Here is a 21,198-nt window from a genome sequence, read left to right as displayed (position 1 = left end):
GGCTTAAGCCTGAGCTTATATTGCTATTGCTGTGTACACACACCCTTAGTGACCAGAGGATGGATCACACAAAGGCATCTTAAAACATTTAAATCCATTAAACTATTTTTATTGTACACTTGCTAATTATACTGGGTAAAACACATACCTATTCTCTAGCATCAGTTTCTAGAAAATGAAATGACAAATGATGTTTAGCATTTTACTGAAATTAAAATTTTATTAAAGTATGTGCAAGCATTGCATTCAGTATGGCAAGTAGGGAGTTCTGAGAGTGTCCGTGGCAAGCTTGAATCGAGAATAGTGTACCGTTGTTCTTATTTTGACTGCTGTTTCTACAGCATTTGATTTAAAGCAAGTACTAGTCTTCAGAACAATCTGTAATGGTTTGCAACTTTATGTAGGCATACTACAAGCTACCAGAAATAGAATTTTTAACATTGGTTAGACTTGAAATTCATCCATTTTAGCTGTTGGAGATCAAAACAAATATTTTAGCATCTGTTCTTCAGTAGGAACATCTTTTTCCCACTTCCACAATCTAGGGCTTGTCCACACACAAACTTGCACCACATAAACTAACTCAGTTTTAAATTCACTTCTTTTGTTGTGTGTGTACACAGGTTTGCACTGAATCTCATTTTGGAATCAAGTGTCCTATTCCTTTTAAATTGGCTAGACAAAATCAAAATAGATCACTTTATTCCAAAAAAAGATTGTTTGCACAGACTTGCACTGAAACAAAACTGATTTAGTTAATGTGGTGCAAGTTTGAGGGTAGACCAAGCCTTACTCAATGCTCCTGTTGTATAACAATTCCTCTTGTATCAAGCTGGAGGTACACTGGTACCAATATGCTGATTTATTCAGAGCAAAAAGGCTAGCAGCTTGTTTTGTGTGCCAAATCCCCGCATACCTTTAGGATTCACCTTTTCATCTAGCTGCGGTCTGAATTATTTCCCCTTTCCCTGTAAGTTCTGTAAGAAGTTTGGGGACACAACAGCTTCTAAATTGCTGAAGTGATACTGATAATTAAACAATGGGAAGATCAGATATAGCATGTTGACTTCATGCTTTTATTTGGATCCTAAGAGTTGCAGCTTGAAACGGAATTCTTTGAAGTACTCTGCAGAAATTCAGAACTGAAATAGTCTAGCCTGAAACCAGAGGTGGCTGCCATGCTACAGGGATCTACTCATTCAAGTCTAGAGAAGTGCATAGTGTTGATCATGTTTTCTGTCCATTTATTATGATATTAAACTAGATCTGTTAAAGATTCAGGTACTTTGTTCCCACAGATGTAAAATGTCCGTCATACGAAGCCTCATGAAACCCTAAGGGGAACTTTGATCTGATCATAAAGTTTAGAAGATTTTGTTGGAAATATCTTACACATCTATGCCTGGAGGAATTTTGTTAAATCTTTGACACTCACTTTCATTTCTTCTCCCTACTCCAGTTTTGATTCATCAGAAACTCCCAGATCTGACTTTGTTCTGTTTCTGCTTGAATTATGTTCTTTTAGATAGTTTAAAAAAAAATATATTGCTATGCTACTCTAGTTTTGTCCAAGTCCCAGGAAATACCCATATCCTCTTTCCAGTCAGGGTTGAATAATTCATACAAAGTGTGCATTAATTATTAAATCAGAACAGTTAGTTTTTAATCTTAGAAAATTCAGCTAAATGCCTTGGTTAAATTATATGCTGGTACTTAAAATAACACCCAGTGCATGTAACCTGTGCATCTTTTCATTCTGTTTGTTCGTTCGTTCGTTCTCTCATCAATAACTGTCTTCCATAAACATTTAATAGGAAAATGTGTGGATACTGTCTTCATAAACCTGTGGATCCACTGGAAAACAAGTGTGGCGTGTTTTCTAAGAGGGTAGTTGTATATGGGCTTCTCTACACTGGCGCTTTATAGCGCTGCAACTTCCTTGCTTAGGGTGTGAACCCCACCCCACCCCCAAGCACTGCAGGTCTCAGCACTTGTAAAGTCCCAGTGTAGACAGAGCACCAGTGCTAAGAGCCCTGCTCCCACCGCAGGTAGCTGTTCCCCTCGTGGAGGGTTTGTTTTTTTTATATAGTGCTGGGAGAGCTCTCTCCCAGCACTGGTGCCCTGATTACACAGCCTGTTAAAGTGCTGCCGCGGCAGCACTTTAACATTGCTAGTGAAGACATGCCCAAAGTCAGAAGCTCTAACACTGAATTAGACTGTCTACACAGCAGACCCTTGCAGCGGCACAGCAGTACTGCTGCGCTGCTGTAAGGTCTGTTGTGTGGCTACTCTATGCCGACGGGAGAGAGCTCTCCTATTGCCATAATTAAACCACCCCCAACAAGCGGCAGTCGCTGTGTCAGTGGGAGAGTGTCTCCCATCGATGTAGTGCTGTCTACACCGGCACTTGTCGGTGTAACTTCTGTCGGTTGGGGTGTGATTTTTTTTTTTCTTCACACCGCTGACTGACAAAAGTGCTAGTCTAGATATAGTCTTAGTCACCTACGTTTAGTGAAATTAAAAGCTTTGCTGATAAGATATGAACCAGTGGTATTACATGTTTTAAGTTATTGAGTTTGAAGCTGTGATTTTTTTCTTAATGCTTCTTGATTACACGTTGAAGTTCCTTGCATGACATGGGCAGCTGAACATTCACTGATTTATAATACTTATAAGCTCTGTCAGCAAAATCTAGCTAGTCCTCTGATAGTGTATGGGAGGGAAGAGGAATACCAAGAACAACTCTGTCAATGGGGAAGTAGGAATGAGTTCAACAGTTTTGTTAGAATCTTTATCCTCCCAGTTCCTATCAGTCAAATGGTATTGAGCTCCATGGAATGATTACTGTAAAACACTATAATTCAGCACACCTTTCTGCATCGCCATTTGTGATGTGAATTGGTCATTTCAACCCCAGTTGATGGGTAGGACAACAAAGGGGAGACTGTGAGTGAGGGAATGAGCACTGCAGAGATTTGCTACCCAGAGTCTGTGGAGCTCAGGGGCAGCAGAGAATTGAGTGTTTACATGGTGCTGGTTCTTGTTCCCAGATGCCGAACAACATCCATTTTCCCCTCTTCTCCTCCCCCAGGGAAAAATACTTTCCTAGAACTATTATCTTACCTAAGCCATTACTGTAGTTAGCTCATGGATGTTGTGATTGCAAGTGGGGTTGGGGAGGTGGTTCATGCAGTAGTGAATGGGAGGGGAGGCAACCAAGAGGACAACCTCTCCTTAAAATATGGCCCTCATTATGGGGGAAAAAACCGAGACTTGCAGAAGCACATTCTATACAGGTCATTTTAATTTAAGTAGCCTATTTTCTCATCTTGTTCATGCTGTAAATGTTTCAGAAACTCAATTAGTTTGTCCGTGTAACATTCAGTCCTTTAAATTTTGCCTAATCTGTCATCTAACTTTGTGGCTTAGAAGGCAGGGCACAAGATCAGTAGCGAGGCTAGAAAAAGGGCATGGTAAAAATGGGTTTCTTGCCTGATGTAGCCACTCCTAATTTAACTTAATGTTTTGCTTACTTGATGATGTAAACAGTTTTCACTACTGTTAGCTCTATTGATTCTGCAAGTACTATGAAAGAGTGAACAGGATTCTGGTCTGACTCATGCATCAACAGAACAGAGTCAGGAAGTATGATTTTTAGATTATTCTGATTGTGTGTGACAGAACTCCACTTTATTTTAGATCCCTGTTTCAGTTTGATTTGCAGCAGTAAGAAACCCACCCTTGACTCAGTAATGTAGATAGTTTGTTCTTTATGATAGAAAATGTGGAACTCACATATCACTTTTTTGCAGTCACTCTCCTGAATATAACTCAACTGTCCCTAAATAAATTAGGCCAAGAGGTATAGTTCCCATCACTTAATCAAAATAAAGATGGAATCCAGCTCTAAATCCATTAATCCTTGCTCCCTCTGTTAATTTTGTTCAGATTGGAAGTGCTGATCAAACTAGTAATGTCGTCTTATATTAAATATTTACAGAGGCACAGTTCTGCTAATACAGTGTTAGAGTTGTAGTTCAAACAAACTTTTACAAAGTGATATTTAGTGTGGAGTTCTTTCCTCTTCTTCCTCTCCTTAATTAGGGATTTTGGTACCTCTTAAACAAAGTGGGGTATTATTGCATATATGGTTTCCCTGCTGAGAGTGCCAGCTGTTAAACAGCTAGGGCTTCTTGTTAAGATGGTTTTTTCAAATTTTATTTTTTCAAAAGAGAATAAAGATCTAAGCTGACTTCTCTTGCTTCCCCTTCAAATTCACCCTGCCCCCTCCCCAATAAAGTTAGTTAAATTTAATTACTATGGCACTACCTAACTCTAAAAATCCTGCCAAAAACATTGTACCTTTCTCCTTCCCTCCCCCATTACACAAATCTGCTGTTGTCATTCTGGATAGCTTCTTTTCTTGTTTGATATGTATTGTTGATCACTATAAATCAATTATTCATTTAAGTACCCTGAAATAAATGCCAAATTAAAATGAAAGTGCAAGTTACACTTTGCACAACTGCATGTAGGTGTTTTCTGAATAGAGCTGAAATACTTAGCAGCAAAAAAAGCAGTAGTTCATTTGTTAGTACTTTTCAGGAATTTACCCATTCACTTTATTATGTGAAATCACCCCCTGAGGAAACTGCATTAGATTTGTTTGGGTTTGATGGCATCTTGCTTTGAAGTGTATTTAGCAATATGATGCAGTGTCATAGTCAAAAGCTTTGTGATATGCATTTGTCCAAGCCAAATTTGTATGAAAAAATCCACCCCATACTGTCTGGTGTTTTAGGGAGGAAAATTATATTTTGGGTATAGATGACAGCTGATTTCTGGCAATTGATCAGTGAAACTCATAAAGTCTCAGAGAAATGTTCTGATAGTAGGGGATAAAAGCTAATGTTAATTCTCTCCAACACATTTCAAGTCTCTACGGTTCTATTTACTGTTCCATTTGCTAATGTGGTATAATGACACATGCTCACATGAATTATTTGAGATACATATAAACTGGTCAAAACATACGTTTAGTTCTCCCAAACCTACAGAATACCACAAACCCCTGAGAAACAACTGTCTGTGAAGAGGATTGTAGTAATGAGTCCACTTTTTGGAAGTGCAAACTAGTTGAGTGTCCTGTTTTGAGCTGATACCTATATAATCTTTCAGTGAGTAATCAAGTGTAATTGTATAAGTTGAAAATGCTGCCCTGCTTACTCCTGCTGTGTAGCATTGTGGTATTGGGGAGGGGACAGTTTTGGCTACATGACGCATAATACCCTTGACACATCTCATGGTACTATCTCTGATAACTGTCTGAGGAAAGGAAGAGTAGTGATTTCATCATGAAATTGCTTCAGAAAAACTGTTCTTAGAAAACTGTTCTTAATGCACTTAATACTGAAGGAACTTTTCAGTCTCAACAGTCTTTGCTCTGCCATAAAATCCAAAAAAGTTTTGTGAAATAAAAATTCACTGCCCTCCTTTGCCCTCTGGAATATTCTAATACGTGGATTGCACTTGGAAACCATTTGGAGATGGGGACGTGTGCTTGGTTCTATGATTGTCCCATAGTATGCAACAAAACTGCAGATTCATTTGTGTTGTATGATGAACATATTCCTCACTTGCTTTTGGACAGTGTTCTTGTTTATGTTGGCCAGCAAATGGCCTTTGCTGGCATGGTGTCCAAAATTTTGATACAAAATTTATTATGAGTAGCTATTTGTAAGAAGCTTTTTATACCTCTATTTTGAAAATTGAAAGTAAATAATAATGAAGTATTGTTTGCTCCTTCTTGTAACACAAACCTAGGGGTCAACAAATGAAATTAATAGGCAGCAGGTTTAAAACTAAGAAAAGGAAGTATTTCTTCACACAATCAACCTGTGGAACTCTTTGCCAGAGGATGTTGTGAAGGCCAAGACTAAACCAGCGTTCAAAAAAGAACTAGATAAATTCATGGAGGATAGATCCATCACTGACTATTAGCTGGGATGGTGTCCCGAGCCTCTGTTTGCCAGAAGCTGGGATTGGGCAACGGGATGGATCACTTACAGAAGAATGGCCATACTGGGTGAGATCAAAGGTCCATCCAGCCCAGTATCCTGTGCACTGACAGTGGCCAATGTCAGATGCCCCAGAGGGAGTGAACCTAACAGGTAATGCTCTAGTGATCTCTCTCCTGCCACCCGTCTCCACCCTCTGACAAACTGAGGCCAGGGACACCATTCCTTCCCCATCCTGGTTAATAGCCATTAATGGACTTAACCTCCATGAATGTAACCAGTTCTCTTTTAAACCCTGTTATAGTTCTAGCCTTCACAACCTCCTCAGGCAAGGAGTTCCACAGGTTGACTGTGAGCTGAGTGAAGAACTTCCTTTTATTTATTTGTTTTAAACCTGCTACCCATTAATTTCATTTGGTGGCCCCTAGTTCTTATATTATGGGAACAAGTGAATAAATTTTCCTTATTCACTTTCTCCACACCACTCATGATTTTATATACCTCTATCATATCCCCCCCTTAATCTCCTCTTTTCCAAGCTGAAAAGTCCTAGCCTCTTATCCTCTCCTCATATCGGACCTGTTCGAAACCCCTAATCATTTTACTTGCCCTTTTCTGAACCTTTTCTAATGCCAGAATATCTTTTTTTTTTTTGAGATGAGGGGACCACATTTGTACACAGTATTCAAGATGCGGGCATACCATGGATTTATATAAGGGCAATAAGAGATTCTCTATCCCTTTTTAAATTATTCCTAACATCCCGTTTGTTTTTTTGACTGCCGCTGCACATTGTATGGACGTCTTCAGAGAACTATCCACAGCGACTCCAAGATCTTTCTTCTGATTAGTTGTAACTAAATTAGCCCCCATCATATTGTATGTATAGCTGGGGTTATTTTTTCCAATGTGCATTACTTTACATTTATCCACATTAAATTTCATTTGCCATTTTGTTGCCCAATCACTAAGTTTTCTGAGACCTTTTTAAAGTTCTTCACAGTTTGCTTTGGTCTTACCCCTCTCCATTCTGAAAATTTACCATTTATTCCTACCCTTTGTTCCCTGTCTTTTAACCAGTTCTCAATCCATGACAATTTAATTTACATAAGAGTCTTTGGTGAGGGACCTTGTCAAAGGCTTTCTGGAAATGTAAGTATACTACGTCCACTGTTTGTTTACCCTTCAAAGAACTCTAATAGATGTTCTTTGAGGGGGTCAACAAATCACTTGATTACCTGTTCTGTTCATTCTCTCTGGGTCACCTGGCATTGGCCACTGTCGGAAGACCGGATACTGGGCTAGATGGACCTTTGGTCTGACCCAGTATGGCCATTCTTATGTTCTGTTCTTGCTGTAAGCACAATTTTTAAAATATTCCTTAATAATATGCAACATTTTTCTTCAGCCTTATGTCCTAACAATATACTACATGTGAATTATTATTGTACCATAATTTATGCCCTGTTTGTGCAACTTCAGGACTGCAGTTTTTAGCTGCTGGGTTGTTCTTCATAACAGATAAGGAGCAGAGCCAGTCATGTCACCAGATTTTTTTTTCACTGCCTTCTGCTTAGAATTGCTATGACACTTCAACTTGGGTCTCTTTCTACTTTTGAAGAAGTCAAGTACAGCAGGAACTCTTCCTATATTTTTCCTGTCTTCGTAAACCTATATTTTCACCAGCAAGGCTTGACAGTTGTACCTGCCAGCTATTACATGAAGGGTTAGGCCTGCTAGTCAGTGAAAAAACACCTGTGCTTCCATGACCTCTGCAGTTTAAAGGGATGAAATAGTTTGGGCAGTCTACCTATTTGTGTTGAACTGACAAGGTTACAATCAATTTTTTATTTTGTTTAAAGATTGCAATTTTGACCCGTTCTCACCTTTCTCTCTATCTAGTTTCACTTTTTTTTATGTCCTAGAATAGGTAATGGTATGTCTCTTTCTGACTTCTGAGTCATTTTTCCTCCCTTCCCAATATCCTTTCCTGTTTTTCCCCCTACATTGTGTGGGCTACTTCTGCCTTCATATGTTCAAACTCTCTGATCCCTATTCTGTGTTTATAAAGATGTGCATACCATACTTCTGTAGCTTACCCTATCAATCTCTTCCACTGTACGCAGCCCTCCACCTCATATCTATCCCAGATGCATCATACATACAGCTTGAAATTTTTTAACACACAGTAACTTTAAAGACTAGACTAAGATGAGAGGCCCTATTGTCCAGGGACAATACTCTAGTAAGACATCAAGCTCTATCTCTACCCTCTCCTGCTTGGAAAGGGAAGAGCTAGGATTTCAGTTTGGGAGCTGTCCCTGTATCCTGTCCAGATGTGTTCCATCCCTTGGAGCCTCCAGTAATAGGGATCTGATAAACTTGAATAACCCCAACTCCCTGTGGCTGCTAGACGGGAGAAGGTGCATGCATGTTCCTCTTCCTCCTATCCCAGAGCTTCCTGATTGTTGCAAAGATGATGGGACAAGGGTCTGTTTTTTTTTTCCCTTTCTAGTGAATAGCTATGGTGCTTTCCACTTTTCCAAGCTGTTCCAAGGTAAGTGACCTGATTATTGACTGCTTCACTTGTTGCCCTCAGGGTTCCCAATGGTATAACAGAAAATTGAAAAGACTAGTCAGTCAATTTTCACTTTTTTTGTAGTTTGGGAAAACTTGGAGTATCAGGAGCAGCAATAGAAGTTCTGGGAGTTGTCTGCAGATTTAGAAAAGCATCACTGTAACAGTTTGCACTCTTTTTGCTTCTGGAATATTGTCTTCTCTTCTATACCAGTCTACTCAGTTACAGTTCCTCCTTGCCAATGGAACGGAGTCTTTTGATGGTGTCATTCTCAGATAGGAGGGTCCAATCTCTCAACTCTGGAGTAGGTGCTTATGGGAATTCATGTGCAGAAGGAAATGTCCAAGATGGTGCTAGAACTATCACTTCACTTAGAATAGAATCTGGCTCGCTTTCTCTCTCTCTGGGAATATAAAAGCCAGACCCAGGGAGAAGTTTGTTCTGCTCAACTGAGGCCTACACCAAGGAGTTAGATTCTCTAAAAGTAAGGTACTAATATTTGCTGTGTAGAGGCAGGGTGATCATGAATGAGAAACTTACCATCCTAGATGGATGTTGAAAAAAGGGGTTGTTTAAGTGTTCTGTGGCTTTTGGTTTCTTTTGAAGCTATTGAACTCTAAATTGTTTGATAGCTAAACCTTTTGGAGCAAGGATAGATTTAAATTCCAGTCACCTACAGAGCATTTTTTTGGACTGGCCAGTAAAATATTTAGTGTTAGTAAATTCAATAGTCAATGTGAAAGGCTGATTGTGCCTTAGAAACCCACACTATGGATGACTCTTTTTTTCTCACCCTTCTTAATCTTAATGATTTTGTCCAATGTTTTGGGTGTATTTTAAACTTAAAGCACACAAAGGCACTGGTAACTTCATCACATAAAATCCTGGGAGAATTGAAATTTTCTGTGTAATACACTGACTTTTACCATACTGCTCTAGAAAATACCAGTCTCCAGACAAATCTGTTAAGTATTCAATATAACCAACACCTTTATATTGATAAATTTTAAACCTCTCCTTCCTTGTAGCTGCATGTTATAATGTTAAGGGCCTACTTTTCTGCAATAAATGACTTTACATATTACAAGCTGCCCGCAAAATGAATTCTAAATGCACTTTTTGTTTAAACTTAGATCTAACTTGTATCAGGTAGGCATAATGTGCAGAGTACTTGGTGGTTTTTGCTTCCAGCAATGAGATGTTTTAAGTATTGCTCACTACCAGAGGTCACTTACTGATTTTGCTCTCTACATTTTTTCCCAAAGGTGCAGCAGTATTGCTTTGAATTTTTTACTCAAATTTTCATGTGGTTGTGACATGCTGTACCTCAAAATAGCACTCTGTAACCCCCACATTCATCATTTGTATATGGTTGTGATGTTTCATGCAAAGCATGCCTTATATAGTACCATATGAAACGTCATGATCTGCTGAAACTCATTGTTCTGTCAAAATATGTATATCATTAGTGGTATGAAGTTATGAGCTTTTTCTATATGGTGGTTGAAATATGTTGTGAATTTAGGAGACACCCACAATTAGCTCTCCAGTGACAACAAAGGTGGCCACCCACACCCAAATGGGTGTTAAACAATCATTGTGAGCCATTGACCAGCAGGGAAAATAGGATTTCCTGTGGCACAGCCTTGAACTCTGGGACCGCTGTGCCTCTTTAACTCTCCAGCCTGGACTCTCTCACAGTGCCTTGGGTAGTGACAAGCAGCAAACCCCTCCAGGCACAATCACTTAGCTGCGAGCATGCAGAGACACACCCCGCTAAGTTACATGAATGTTCTCTAAACCACTCATGAACTATACAGAGTGAGACACCAGCAAATCTCCCCAGCTTTACATCCCAGTAATCTACCACTTTATGCTGCTTAAGACTTTCTCTTGAGCAATGTGAGCTCATTAGTTTGCCACTTTATCAAAGGATAGTGAACATGAACCAGCCTTTGTAATATGAGCAGATTTCCCCAAGCATTTCAGACAAACTCACTGTTTAAGATAAAATATTAAAATAAGTTTATTAGCTACAGAGTTATAGATTTTTTTTAAAGTGATTATAAGTGTTAAGCTTATAGGACAAAGATGCTTACAAAAGAAATAAAAGTAAAATTGCAGTCTAAATTCTAAAGCTTATCAGACTAGGCAAGATTTGAATCAAGCAGGTTTTCTCACCCTAATAGATATTACAGGCAGCTCACAATTCTTAATAAACAGGGTGAATTTAGTGCCAGGCTAAGAAGGAATCTCCTCAGTTTAAAGTCTTTATCTTCCAAGCATTGTTGTTGCCTTCAGCTTAGGTGGAGCATTAGAGAGGTGGTTTTATACTATTTTATACTCTCAATTCATGTCCCATGGAAGATACTGGCCCAAACACACCCACTTCATTTTAAGGCCCCCCAACAGGACAACTAAGGGTTTCAGGCAGTGGGGTGTTTTTAGAGCAAGTAGAGAGTGAGTAGAGCCTAAGAGTCCGATACACATGTCTAAATGCACTTAAAATGCCTTCACTAAACAGTGCTACTCTTCCAGAGAAGTAGATGGCGTCATGGAATTGGCCACCCAAATATCCCAGGAGAACCTGCTTCAATACAGGAAAAAAACAACCCACTGACCTCATGTCCCAAGTTGTCACTGACCACCCTACACTGGAATCTATTCAGGGGATCATCAAACAATTACAACCCATATTTCTTGGGGACCACATCCTGAAATAAATCTTTCCCACACCCCCTCTTCTAGCCTTCAGACAACCCCCAACCAGGCTCATCAGGAGAAGAAAGCTCCCCACAGAACAGGGGACACAAACTAAAATGGTACCAGACTCTCTTAGAACAGACGCAAAATCTGTAGACCTATCTCCACTTCAAGATTCGTGGGTCCATGTGCTTATTACGACCTGTGGTATACCTCAGTGCATCGAATGCCCCAGCAACAGCTATGTGGGTGAAACAGAGCAATCACTGGTCTCTCAAATGAACTCATAGAAAAATGATAAAAGACAAAATCACCATATCTACTGTGGACATACACTTTTCACAAAGTGAGCTCTCCATATTTGATCTCCTCCTCAAGAGAACCTGTATAACACCTTCAAAAGGCAAGCCTGGGAACGTAAATTCATAACTCTGCTAGACATTAAAAAAGCATGGACTCAACAGGGGCTCTGGTTTTATGGCTCATTTTGTCTATTTGTAATACACCCATTGCCTGCTAACCCATAATTGCCCACAATATGCTGCTTAACACACTCAGACCTGCCTTCATCAAACAAGAGCGCTCCTCCAGAGAAATAAATCGCATCATGGAATGGGCCACCCAAATGCCCTGAGAGAACGTGCTTCAGTACAGAAATTGAATCCTCTCTGATTACACACCCCTACTTGTCACCTACCACCCCATGCTGGAACCCATATGGGATATCCTCAAATATCTACAACCCATACTTGATGGGGACCCTAGACAGAAAGAAATCTTGCCTGAAACACCCTCCCGCGCACACTTTTGTCTTCAAACACCCCCCCAACCTTTCCACGCTTATCAGAAGCAAGCTCCCAGCAACCCAGGACACACTCTCAAAGCAGTGTCATACCCTCTCAAAACACCAGATGCCAAACATGCAGACATATCTCCACTGCTACAATGATCAATGCCCTTTACAACACACCTTTCAAGTTCTATGGGTCCTGCACATGCCTATCACAAAATGCCCGAATAACAACTATGTAGATAAAACCAGACAATCACTATGCTCTCAAATGAACTCACACAGAAAAATGATAAGACAAAAACACCTTACCCTCTGTGGGTAAAATAGGTTTCACAAAGTGCCTTATTCTATATCTGACCTCTCAGTCCTCACCATCAAAGGAAACCTGCACAACACTCCCAAAACATGAGCCCGAGAACTTAAATTCATAACTTTTCTAGACATTAAAAATCATGATCTTAATAAAGACACTGGATTTATAGCTTATTACGATAGTCTGTAACTCACTATCCTTCCTTTTTGTCCTATGACTATAGGCTAACTGGCCACTTTACCTTGAATAATTCCTTAGAATGTGAGCTGTCCGTTCAATCTTGTATTTAGCTGTGACACACACTCAGTACCTTTCCCAGACATGAAGAGCTCTGTGTAGTTCGAAAGCTTGTCTCTGTCAACAACAGAAGTTGGTCCAATAAAATATATTACCTCATCTTGTCTAATATCTTGGGACCTACACAGCTGCAATATCACTGCAGGTAACTTCTCTTAGTATGAGAAAAGCAGTGGCTGCCAGGTCAACTGTTTGATCTCCCATTCTGTCACTTTCACTTGCCGCTGTTCCTGTAAGGCAGCGGTCTCCAAAGTGGGGTGCGCAAGACTATCCCTAGGGGTGCACGGTGGGAGGAGCGCCGCTGAAGGAGCGCTGCTGGCACGCCGGCCGCAGCTCAGCTCTCCCTGCTCTGTCTTCAGCGGCGCACCGGCCGCAGCTCTTCTTCTTTTTTTTTCTTTTTTCATTCCTTAGAGCTGGTCCTGGGGGTGCATGATCCAAAAAGTTTGGAGACCACTGCTGTAAGGAATATGCTTGACTGCTCTCTGTTGTGGTTGTATCACAAAATAGGCTGTTCTCCAATGCTCCTGTAGTCTGTTCATCTAATTGTTTTGTGTTGGCAAGGGACTTTGTATTCAGACAGCATGCTTCGTGGCTTCCTTTTGAAATTCCAAGGATGAGAAAGAAAGGAAAGCATAATCGTGTAACACTTTGATACTAGTGTAATGTAGGACTTCAGTGATCGTTAAGAACATTCATTTCTCGAAGACCTGCCTGCTCTTCTGGACAGCTATATTCTGACAAGGAACTTAGAAAGGAAACTTTTTTTTTTGTTCTTTTAGTCAGATAAAAGTAGTCCTCTTTCAGCCCACACCTTGAATACTGTATGCAGTTCTGATTGCTTCATCTCAGAAAGAATATATTAGAATTGGGAAAGGTACAAAGACAGACAGCAAAATTAGTTTCTATATGAGGAAAGTTTAAAAAATGGGATTTCTCAGCTTGAAAAAGAGACAACTAAGGCGTTATATGAGAGAGGTCTATACAATCACAAATGGTGTGTGGAGAAAGTGAATAAGAATGTTATTTGTCCCTTGGCGTAACACAAGAACCAGGGTCACCTAATTAAATTAATAGGCAGCAAGTTTAAACATAAGGAAGTATTTCTTCACACAATGCAGAGTCAACCCTTGGAACTCCTTGCCAGGGGATGTTGTGAGGGCCAAAAGTATAACGGGGTTCAAAAAAATTAGACTTATCCTCCATGAACTTATCTATCAATGGTAATTAGCCAAGATGGTCAGGGATACAATCCCTCTAACTGCCAGAAGCTGGGAGTGGGTGACAATCGATCACTCAAAAATTTCCTTGTTCTGTTCATTCCCTCTGAAGAATCTGGCATTGGCAACTATCAGAAGACAGGGGACTAGATGGTTTGACCAATATGGCTGCTCTTACGTTCTTAATATATTTTGGAATTAATGATTAGTAAAGTTTCATAGCAAAGCCTGATGGAAACCAATTACCCAGTTTCTGAGCACTTAGGCTTGATCTACCCTAGCAACTTAAGTCAGTGTAACTGCCTCGCTCAGTGGTGTGGAAAATCCACACCCCTGAGTGATGCATCTAGGTTGGTATAACTCCTGGTGTACACAGCGCTGAGTCAATAGGAGGGCTTTTCCCATTGACACAGCTACTGCCTCTTGGGGAGATGGATTGCCTACACCAGGGGTCTCCAACTCAGTTTACCCTAGGGTCAGTGGCAGTCCTCAAATCCTCCCAGCAGGCCAATAATGTCACTGAAGATGGTGTTCAGAAAAGAAAACGTTTATATTGTATTTTTTTAATTTCAAATTTCTTAGAAATAATAAAACTGTCATGTAACGTTACACAATTCTTTGCCTGCCAGAGAGTTTTTAGTGTTTGCCAGACACCTGGCAATGCTTCAGTTCTGTCAGTTTGTTGATTTGCTTCAGGGGCTGCAGCAAGATGTGCATCAGATAGTTGTTCGGTATTTTGACATTATAGTGGAAAAAAGTAACGCTGCCTCCATGGCTGACTCTGCCCAGCAACTAGTGATGGTATCTCTGTCCCTCTCCCCCAGCCAATGGGAGCTGCGGTGGGCGGTGCCTACAGCAGACATCGCTGGCAGCAAGGCTGCATGCGTCTCTCCTCCGCGGGCCGCAGTGGGGAGGTTCTCAGGCCGTAGATGGCTGGTGGACCGGGACTTTGAGACCCCTGGCCTACGCCAACAGGAGAAGCCCTCCCAACTGTGTAGATAGCATCTTCACTGAAGTGCTATGGGCACCGCTGCAGCCTTTTAAGGGTAGACCAGCCCTGAGAGTCATTAAGGGTATGTCTACGTTGCAATTAAAAACCTGCGGCTGGCCCACACCACGTGGCATGGGCTCAAGGTAAGGGGCTCTTTAATTGTGATGTAGACACTTGGGCTGGAGCCTGGGCTCCAAGATTCTGTGAGGTGGGAGAGGCCCAGAACTCAGGCTGCTGCCCAAACCCAAACATCTACTCTGCAGTTAAACAGCCCCTTAACTCAAGCCCCATGACATACCTAAGAGGACATTGTCAAGGCTGGTATAGATCAAACACTAGATCTTTCTCTGCCATTGGTTTTCATACCATCTAATGTCTTTTTCTAAACAAATACATCTGTGCTATACTCTTCTTTCCTTCATCTGCCACTCCCACCACCTAAAGCTAGCAGTCCAGCACTCATGAGCATGAATGCCTGCGGTGCTGTGGTAGAGTGTGATGAATTGTGCTTGTTCCAAATGGCTCACATTTTAGATATAGCAACTTTTTTTCTCTGCAGCTTGATGCTGTTGGAGTTTCATCCTGCAGCATGGCTTTAATAGGCTTGGACCTGCTGGAGTTTGCAACTTAGGACTTGTTGACATCAAATCCAAAAACATGCTGGTATCACCCTCTGAAGGAAAATGCAATTTGGGGGATGTCATAGTTCAGATGAAGTCCTTCAGAAGAATATTAGGCTTTTGCTTGGAGGATAAGCCATTCAGGTGGGGTCCGTCCTTGACCAGACAAACCAATGCTCTGGCAAGGACCATTGAGTATAGTAAAGATGACAGTACTGTAACAGAAAAGCATGGGCCCAATCTTTTTAACTAAAATGCAAATGCAAACAGAGGTTACCAAAAAGTTTGCGTGTGGAGGGGAAAGGTGGAAAAAGGTTACTTTTGCAAACCAGCTATCATGAGATGTGTATATCTTTCCCCTCCCCTACTTCATACTTTTCCAGAACCGTAGTGCTTGCCTTGTCTATGGCTGGTCTAGGAATTGCTGTATTGTACTGCTTTGAGGGAATAAACTAACGTTTGAAAGATTGCTAAAGTCTGTCTCTAGCTTAGCATTTCCAGAGCCTTGATGTCCTGGATTACCAGTCGTTATCCATGAGGTCAGTTTCCCTCGCCCATATGCTTAGGCAAATGAAAAGATCTATGAATTTTAAAAGAAAAATTAAATATCCTTATTATCCCATTGCACCTCTAAAAGAGTAGTGATTCTATAAAGGAACCATCTGCTTTCTGTTAACTGGAATTTTTTAAAATATAATTTAGTACTATATCCTGTTTAACTATATGAATATTGATAAATATTCATTTATTTGCTTCCTTTCCTTATTTGCATTGGAGCAGAGCCTTAACTTTCTTTTTTCCATGGTGATTTCTTCCTTATGGGTTTTGGCAGCTACCAGAAGTTTGCAGATGTATTATCCAAGTTCTCTTTGTAAGTCAGATCACTCTTCTTTCACACAACCTTTGTGGGTATCTGAGGAAGCTCTGGTTCTGTTGCAATTATAATTAGAAGGGAGCCCCAATGATTTCTTGTATTCTTCTCTATTCTACCTAATCTTCCTTCTTTGTATCAACATGATGGCAGGAATGATGATGATTCTTATGACCTGGGTAGCTGATTTCTTTCTTGCCTCTAGAATGTTTCAGGACAGCTTGCTTCTGCCGTGAAATGCATTTTCATATCTTTTGGTTCTGCTGGTGCTGCTGCTAACAGGGTTCTGTGCATCTCAATGATTATTTCAATTTTGAAAAGAATCTCCTTAATATCAGATCTGATTGCCTATAAGGTATTTTCTTTTCAGTTCTGCTCACTGTTTATTTTTCCATTGTGCTGGGGGGAACTTCCTCAAATATGAATTTTAACTTTTTTTTGTTTTGAAATTTAGTCCTCAGGTGTTGCTTTGCAGGTATAGGAAATCATGTACTGCTTTTTTCGGGGGAATAGGGAGAGGGTGTGAAGTGATTGCCTATGTATAGGAGTTTTTGTCTGACTATATTTAAATTGTTCACTTCTTTTTAACCATTCTATAAGGAATGACTGTATCTCAGAGTAAAAAATTGCTTATTAATCCATAGGCCTGGTAGAGTGCAAGAAGGTGTGAAAAATTCATATACATCAAGGAAAACTGGGATAAGCAGAATATTAATTAAGAGTAGAAAAAAATTGGTTTTTTTTTTGAGACTTGAAAGAGCCACATATGAGAAGATTTAGATGTAAATGCATAAAACTCTAATAGGACACTCCCAGAAGTACAAGGTCTGCTTGCTATATTCATAAGGCTTAGGAAGTGGCGTTTACCAGTGAGCCATTTCTGAATTCTTAATCTGCTAAAGAAGCCTTCTAGAATTGTTATAAAATTTGCTATCCCAGGCACAAATATCTACTCTGGTCTTCACCATGACGACAAAACTGTTTTAGTTACCCAGAAAAAAAAAGTCCCATATCTAACAAATCAGTCACATTTTGTGTGTTAAAAGAAAAGGAGTACTTGTGGCACCTTAGAGACTAACCAATTTATTTGAGCATGAGCTTTCGTGAGCTACAGCTCACTTCATGCCACGTCATGCATCTGATGAAGTGAGCTGTAGCTCACGAAAGCTCATGCTCAAATAAATTGGTTAGTCTCTAAGGTGCCACAAGTCCTCCTTTTCTTTTTGCGAATACAGACTAACACGGCTGTTACTCTGAAACCTGTCATTTTGTGTGTTGCCTCATAGGTACCACAGCAAAAATTGAGTAAAGTTACAATCTGAATTTTGCTCCTTGTGTTTATACATTGATGAATTATTTATTTACATGCTATTGGTGGCTAAACTCCTGATTTGCTACAGACTGCTAGATCAAACCGAGGAATAATTTCCAACAAATGGAAACTGACATCTCTCCTGTAGAAGAAGACTTGAACTCTGTGCAGCTTTAAGGCTTGTCTCTTTCACCAACAGTAAAATGTTATCTCCTTGTCTCCTCTCCTATCCTGGGACCAGCTGGCTAAAACAACACGGCAAAAATCACTCACTCCTGTTTTATGTTCTCTTAATGTTAACCAAATGGTTAGATGAAAGTGTGGAAGTAGATAAAGGGAATTTGGTGCAGGCCTCTGAAATGAGCAGGAGTCAGGCTAACTCTAGCTTTAATAACGCTAGATTTGTAGAAGTGAGTGGGAAAAGAACTGTGAAAGAGGTAGTTGTGACCTTGTATTAGATAAGAATAGAATGTAGACTAAAAAATTTGTGAGAACAATATGATATCCTGAAAGAATGTGTATAAACACTATGCAGCTGTTGCTTATTATTGTCTGTAATAAAGGTACACATGCTTGCTCTAATTGTTTATCTTTAGAGAGACCTGCCTAGTTGGGGGAAACCCTGTGTCCTAGTGCGCTCTCTCTCTCTGTGCAATTGCTTGAGATAATAAAGTGTATCTGACTTGCTGCACCCAGCCTGAGAGCGAGAACTGTGTTTTTCTCCGACAAAAGTATACATTTTAAGATAGTTTGGTGGTGCTTAGGACAACTCTTCTACGTTGTCTCCATTAGAAATGACCCCATGCTGATTGCTCAGTACCTCCAGTAGGATATAAGAGAGTCCCCACATTAGTCAAGATTACTTGTACAGGAGTAATCTTAACAAGATTGTTGTTGACTGATTAAGTTCACATACTTTAACCCTAAAAATGTTAACTCCTAAAAGAGGCGAAATTCCAACCAAAGTCCTATAATCTATTTGTTGGATGGTGCTGAGCACTTGAGCTGCATGTATTGTCAAGGCAAAAACTGTGATGAACATGGTTTTTAACTGTACGTGGTCTGTGCTCATTCACACTTGCAACTAAACTGTGCATCAAAAGTTCAGCTGCACCGGTTGCTGATACTACTTGCTGACAACAGGTAATGTGTCTGTAAAGTTGACAATCCCAAAAGTTAGTAGAGAAGGGCAAAGGGAACTGGGAGCAAACTTGCAGAAAAGCCATAAAGATTCTTTCGGTCAGTCAGGACATACAAAAACGACCCTGCGGAGTGCGGTCTTCTGCCACTTTTATTTGAGCATCGCAGCATACTTCATTTGCTTTCAGGATCACTGTGCCAGGTTTAGCCTGGTTAATGCTCCATATGCACTACAAAAGGAAATGTGCATGAAGTGGAGAGAAGAATACTTAATTTATAACTAGAATGGTTTCAACCCCCCCCCCCCCCCCCAGTGTCGATGGTGGAAAAATTTGGTTATTCGTTATTCCGGATGCTGGGGAGTTAGCCCCTTGTGTGAGACAGGAGCTGCTCCAAGACTGTGGAGATAGAGTATCCATGAGAGCCAGCTTTCAATCTGTTCCAGAAACTACCTTTCAAAACATGAGACCTTTGGATAGCTTCAGAGTAGCATTAGTTTTTTGTTTTTGTTTTGTTCCTTTTTTTGTAGATTCATTCAGCCCCAAATGAGGAAGACTGGGTGGAAGGTAGTTGCTAAAGGGTAGGCACTTTTATTTTGGCATAGAGATGGGGAAGTGAATAGAGCAAGGCAGTGGTGCTGAGGGAAACAAGGGAGGGATGAAGGAGGTGGATTTTAAAAAAAAAACCTCTGGAACCACCAGAATACATGCATAACCTCTCCAGTCGCTGCTTGTATGTTTTATTCTGCTCCTCATCTTCTCTGCTGCTTTTCTATTTAGACAGGTCCCTGACTTACCCTAATATTGTAAGCTGTTCATGTCTACACTACCCACCAGATCAATCTAGTCTAGATGCGATAAATCAATCCCTGAGTGCTCTCCCGTCGACTCCTGTACTCCACCGCTGTGAGAGGCATGGGCAGAGTTGACGGGGGAGCGGCAGCAGTTGACTCGCCATAGTGAAGACACCACGGTGAGTTAGGTCTAAGTACGTTGACTTCAGCTACATTATTCACGTAGCTGAAGTTGCGTAATTTAGATCGATTTCCTCCCCTCCCCTCCCCCCCCGCAGTGTAGACCAGGGCTTAGATCTATCATACCTTAAATGATAAGTTAAAAATGCAACAGCCTCATCAAATGAACCAATTAAAGAAAAATAAATACTATTACCAAAAATAGTCAGTTTGACTGCTGTGGTGTGTTTTCTTGCAGTCTTAGAGGGAGATGTTCTTGTTTCTTGTCGTGGGATATTCTTGGTTCCCTGAACCAGAGGGAATGTGCTGGTATTCCAGGGTTGTGTTAGGACAATGATTTTTGAGTTACTAAAAGGAGTATCTATCTGCAGTGTTTTACCCAGGATGAATAAAAAATCAATTATTTTTGGAGGGAAATGATTTTTTAAAAATAAATGGATTTTTACATTTTTTTGTAAATGAAATTTGAATTTATTACAAAATCTGTTAAAGCCTAAATTTGTTATAATCCCTCAAATTTTAAATAAAAAATAATTGTACTGAATATATGTGCCTCAATCAAAAACTTTGAGTTAAAGGCTGTTTTTCCTGTATGAAGACAGAATTGGGGGGTGGGGGAAGAAATCTAACTTTTGAGATCTGGCATTATAAATATGGCACAATAGGCCATGCATAGTATTAAGGGCTTTATCCTGGTTAGTAAACTTATTTTTGCGCTATTCTTATGGACTGTTTTGCCATGTCTTAGATTGTCAGAAATGTGGTGGTTTTTTGTTTTTGTTTTGGTTTGGTGGATTATTTATGAATTTCAAAGTGGGCGTATTTATCAATTACATTTTTAAGATTACTGCTGGATTTATGAAATTTTTTTATTGCTCAATTTAATCAAACATCAAAGGTGAATTTCCTAGGAAGATTTCCTGTTTAAAAGTAAAGTTTTATTAGACATTTAGGAATTTTAACCTTTAAAAATGTTTTTTCCACTGCTAGAGATAAGGGTTTAAATAGATTTAGATTATCCTATGATTTATTAATTTCCCCTATGAAACTGGGTTCAGAGTAAATTATATCATTTGAACAGTAGCACAAACAGCTGCAGTAGGCAGAATCTTTCATTTACAATCTCTTTTTTTTTTTAAAGCAGTGCACTCTATATTTTTAATGAGTGAGAATGACTCTTACATTTTAGTTTCAGGGTCCAGCTTAGACATAAGGGGTTATGAGTGTTCATCTGCAATGTGAACAACTTTAGAGTCATTTGCTGGTACCACCATCAGTGCTGCAACTTAACTTATGTCAGATAGTAAATTACTTTATATCAAAAAAGACTTTTTTTCATTGTCCAGTAAAAGCATGCGTGAGTTTGTAACCAG

General features: G+C 40.0%; 1 protein-coding gene across 2 annotated transcripts in view; it reads left to right on the top strand.

The window, feature by feature from the left end:
• Positions 1-21,198, top strand: part of GALNT2 (polypeptide N-acetylgalactosaminyltransferase 2) — a 154,549-nt gene that overhangs the window by 36,672 nt on the left and 96,679 nt on the right. Inside the window, exon 1 of one of the 2 annotated variants that reach the window (XM_073338038.1) lies at positions 8,533-8,574. The exons of the other annotated variant lie outside the window; for it this stretch is intronic. Coding sequence (XP_073194139.1) covers positions 8,542-8,574 — 33 coding nt within the window. The 5' untranslated portion in view covers positions 8,533-8,541. Of the gene's footprint in view, positions 1-8,532; positions 8,575-21,198 lie in introns of those variants that run through there. 2 annotated transcript variants of the gene reach the window in all.

The sequence above is a fragment of the Lepidochelys kempii genome, chromosome 3, assembly GCF_965140265.1.
Source record: "Lepidochelys kempii isolate rLepKem1 chromosome 3, rLepKem1.hap2, whole genome shotgun sequence".
Taxonomy (NCBI): domain Eukaryota; kingdom Metazoa; phylum Chordata; order Testudines; family Cheloniidae; genus Lepidochelys; species Lepidochelys kempii.
This window is presented reverse-complemented; position numbering and strand designations above follow the sequence as displayed.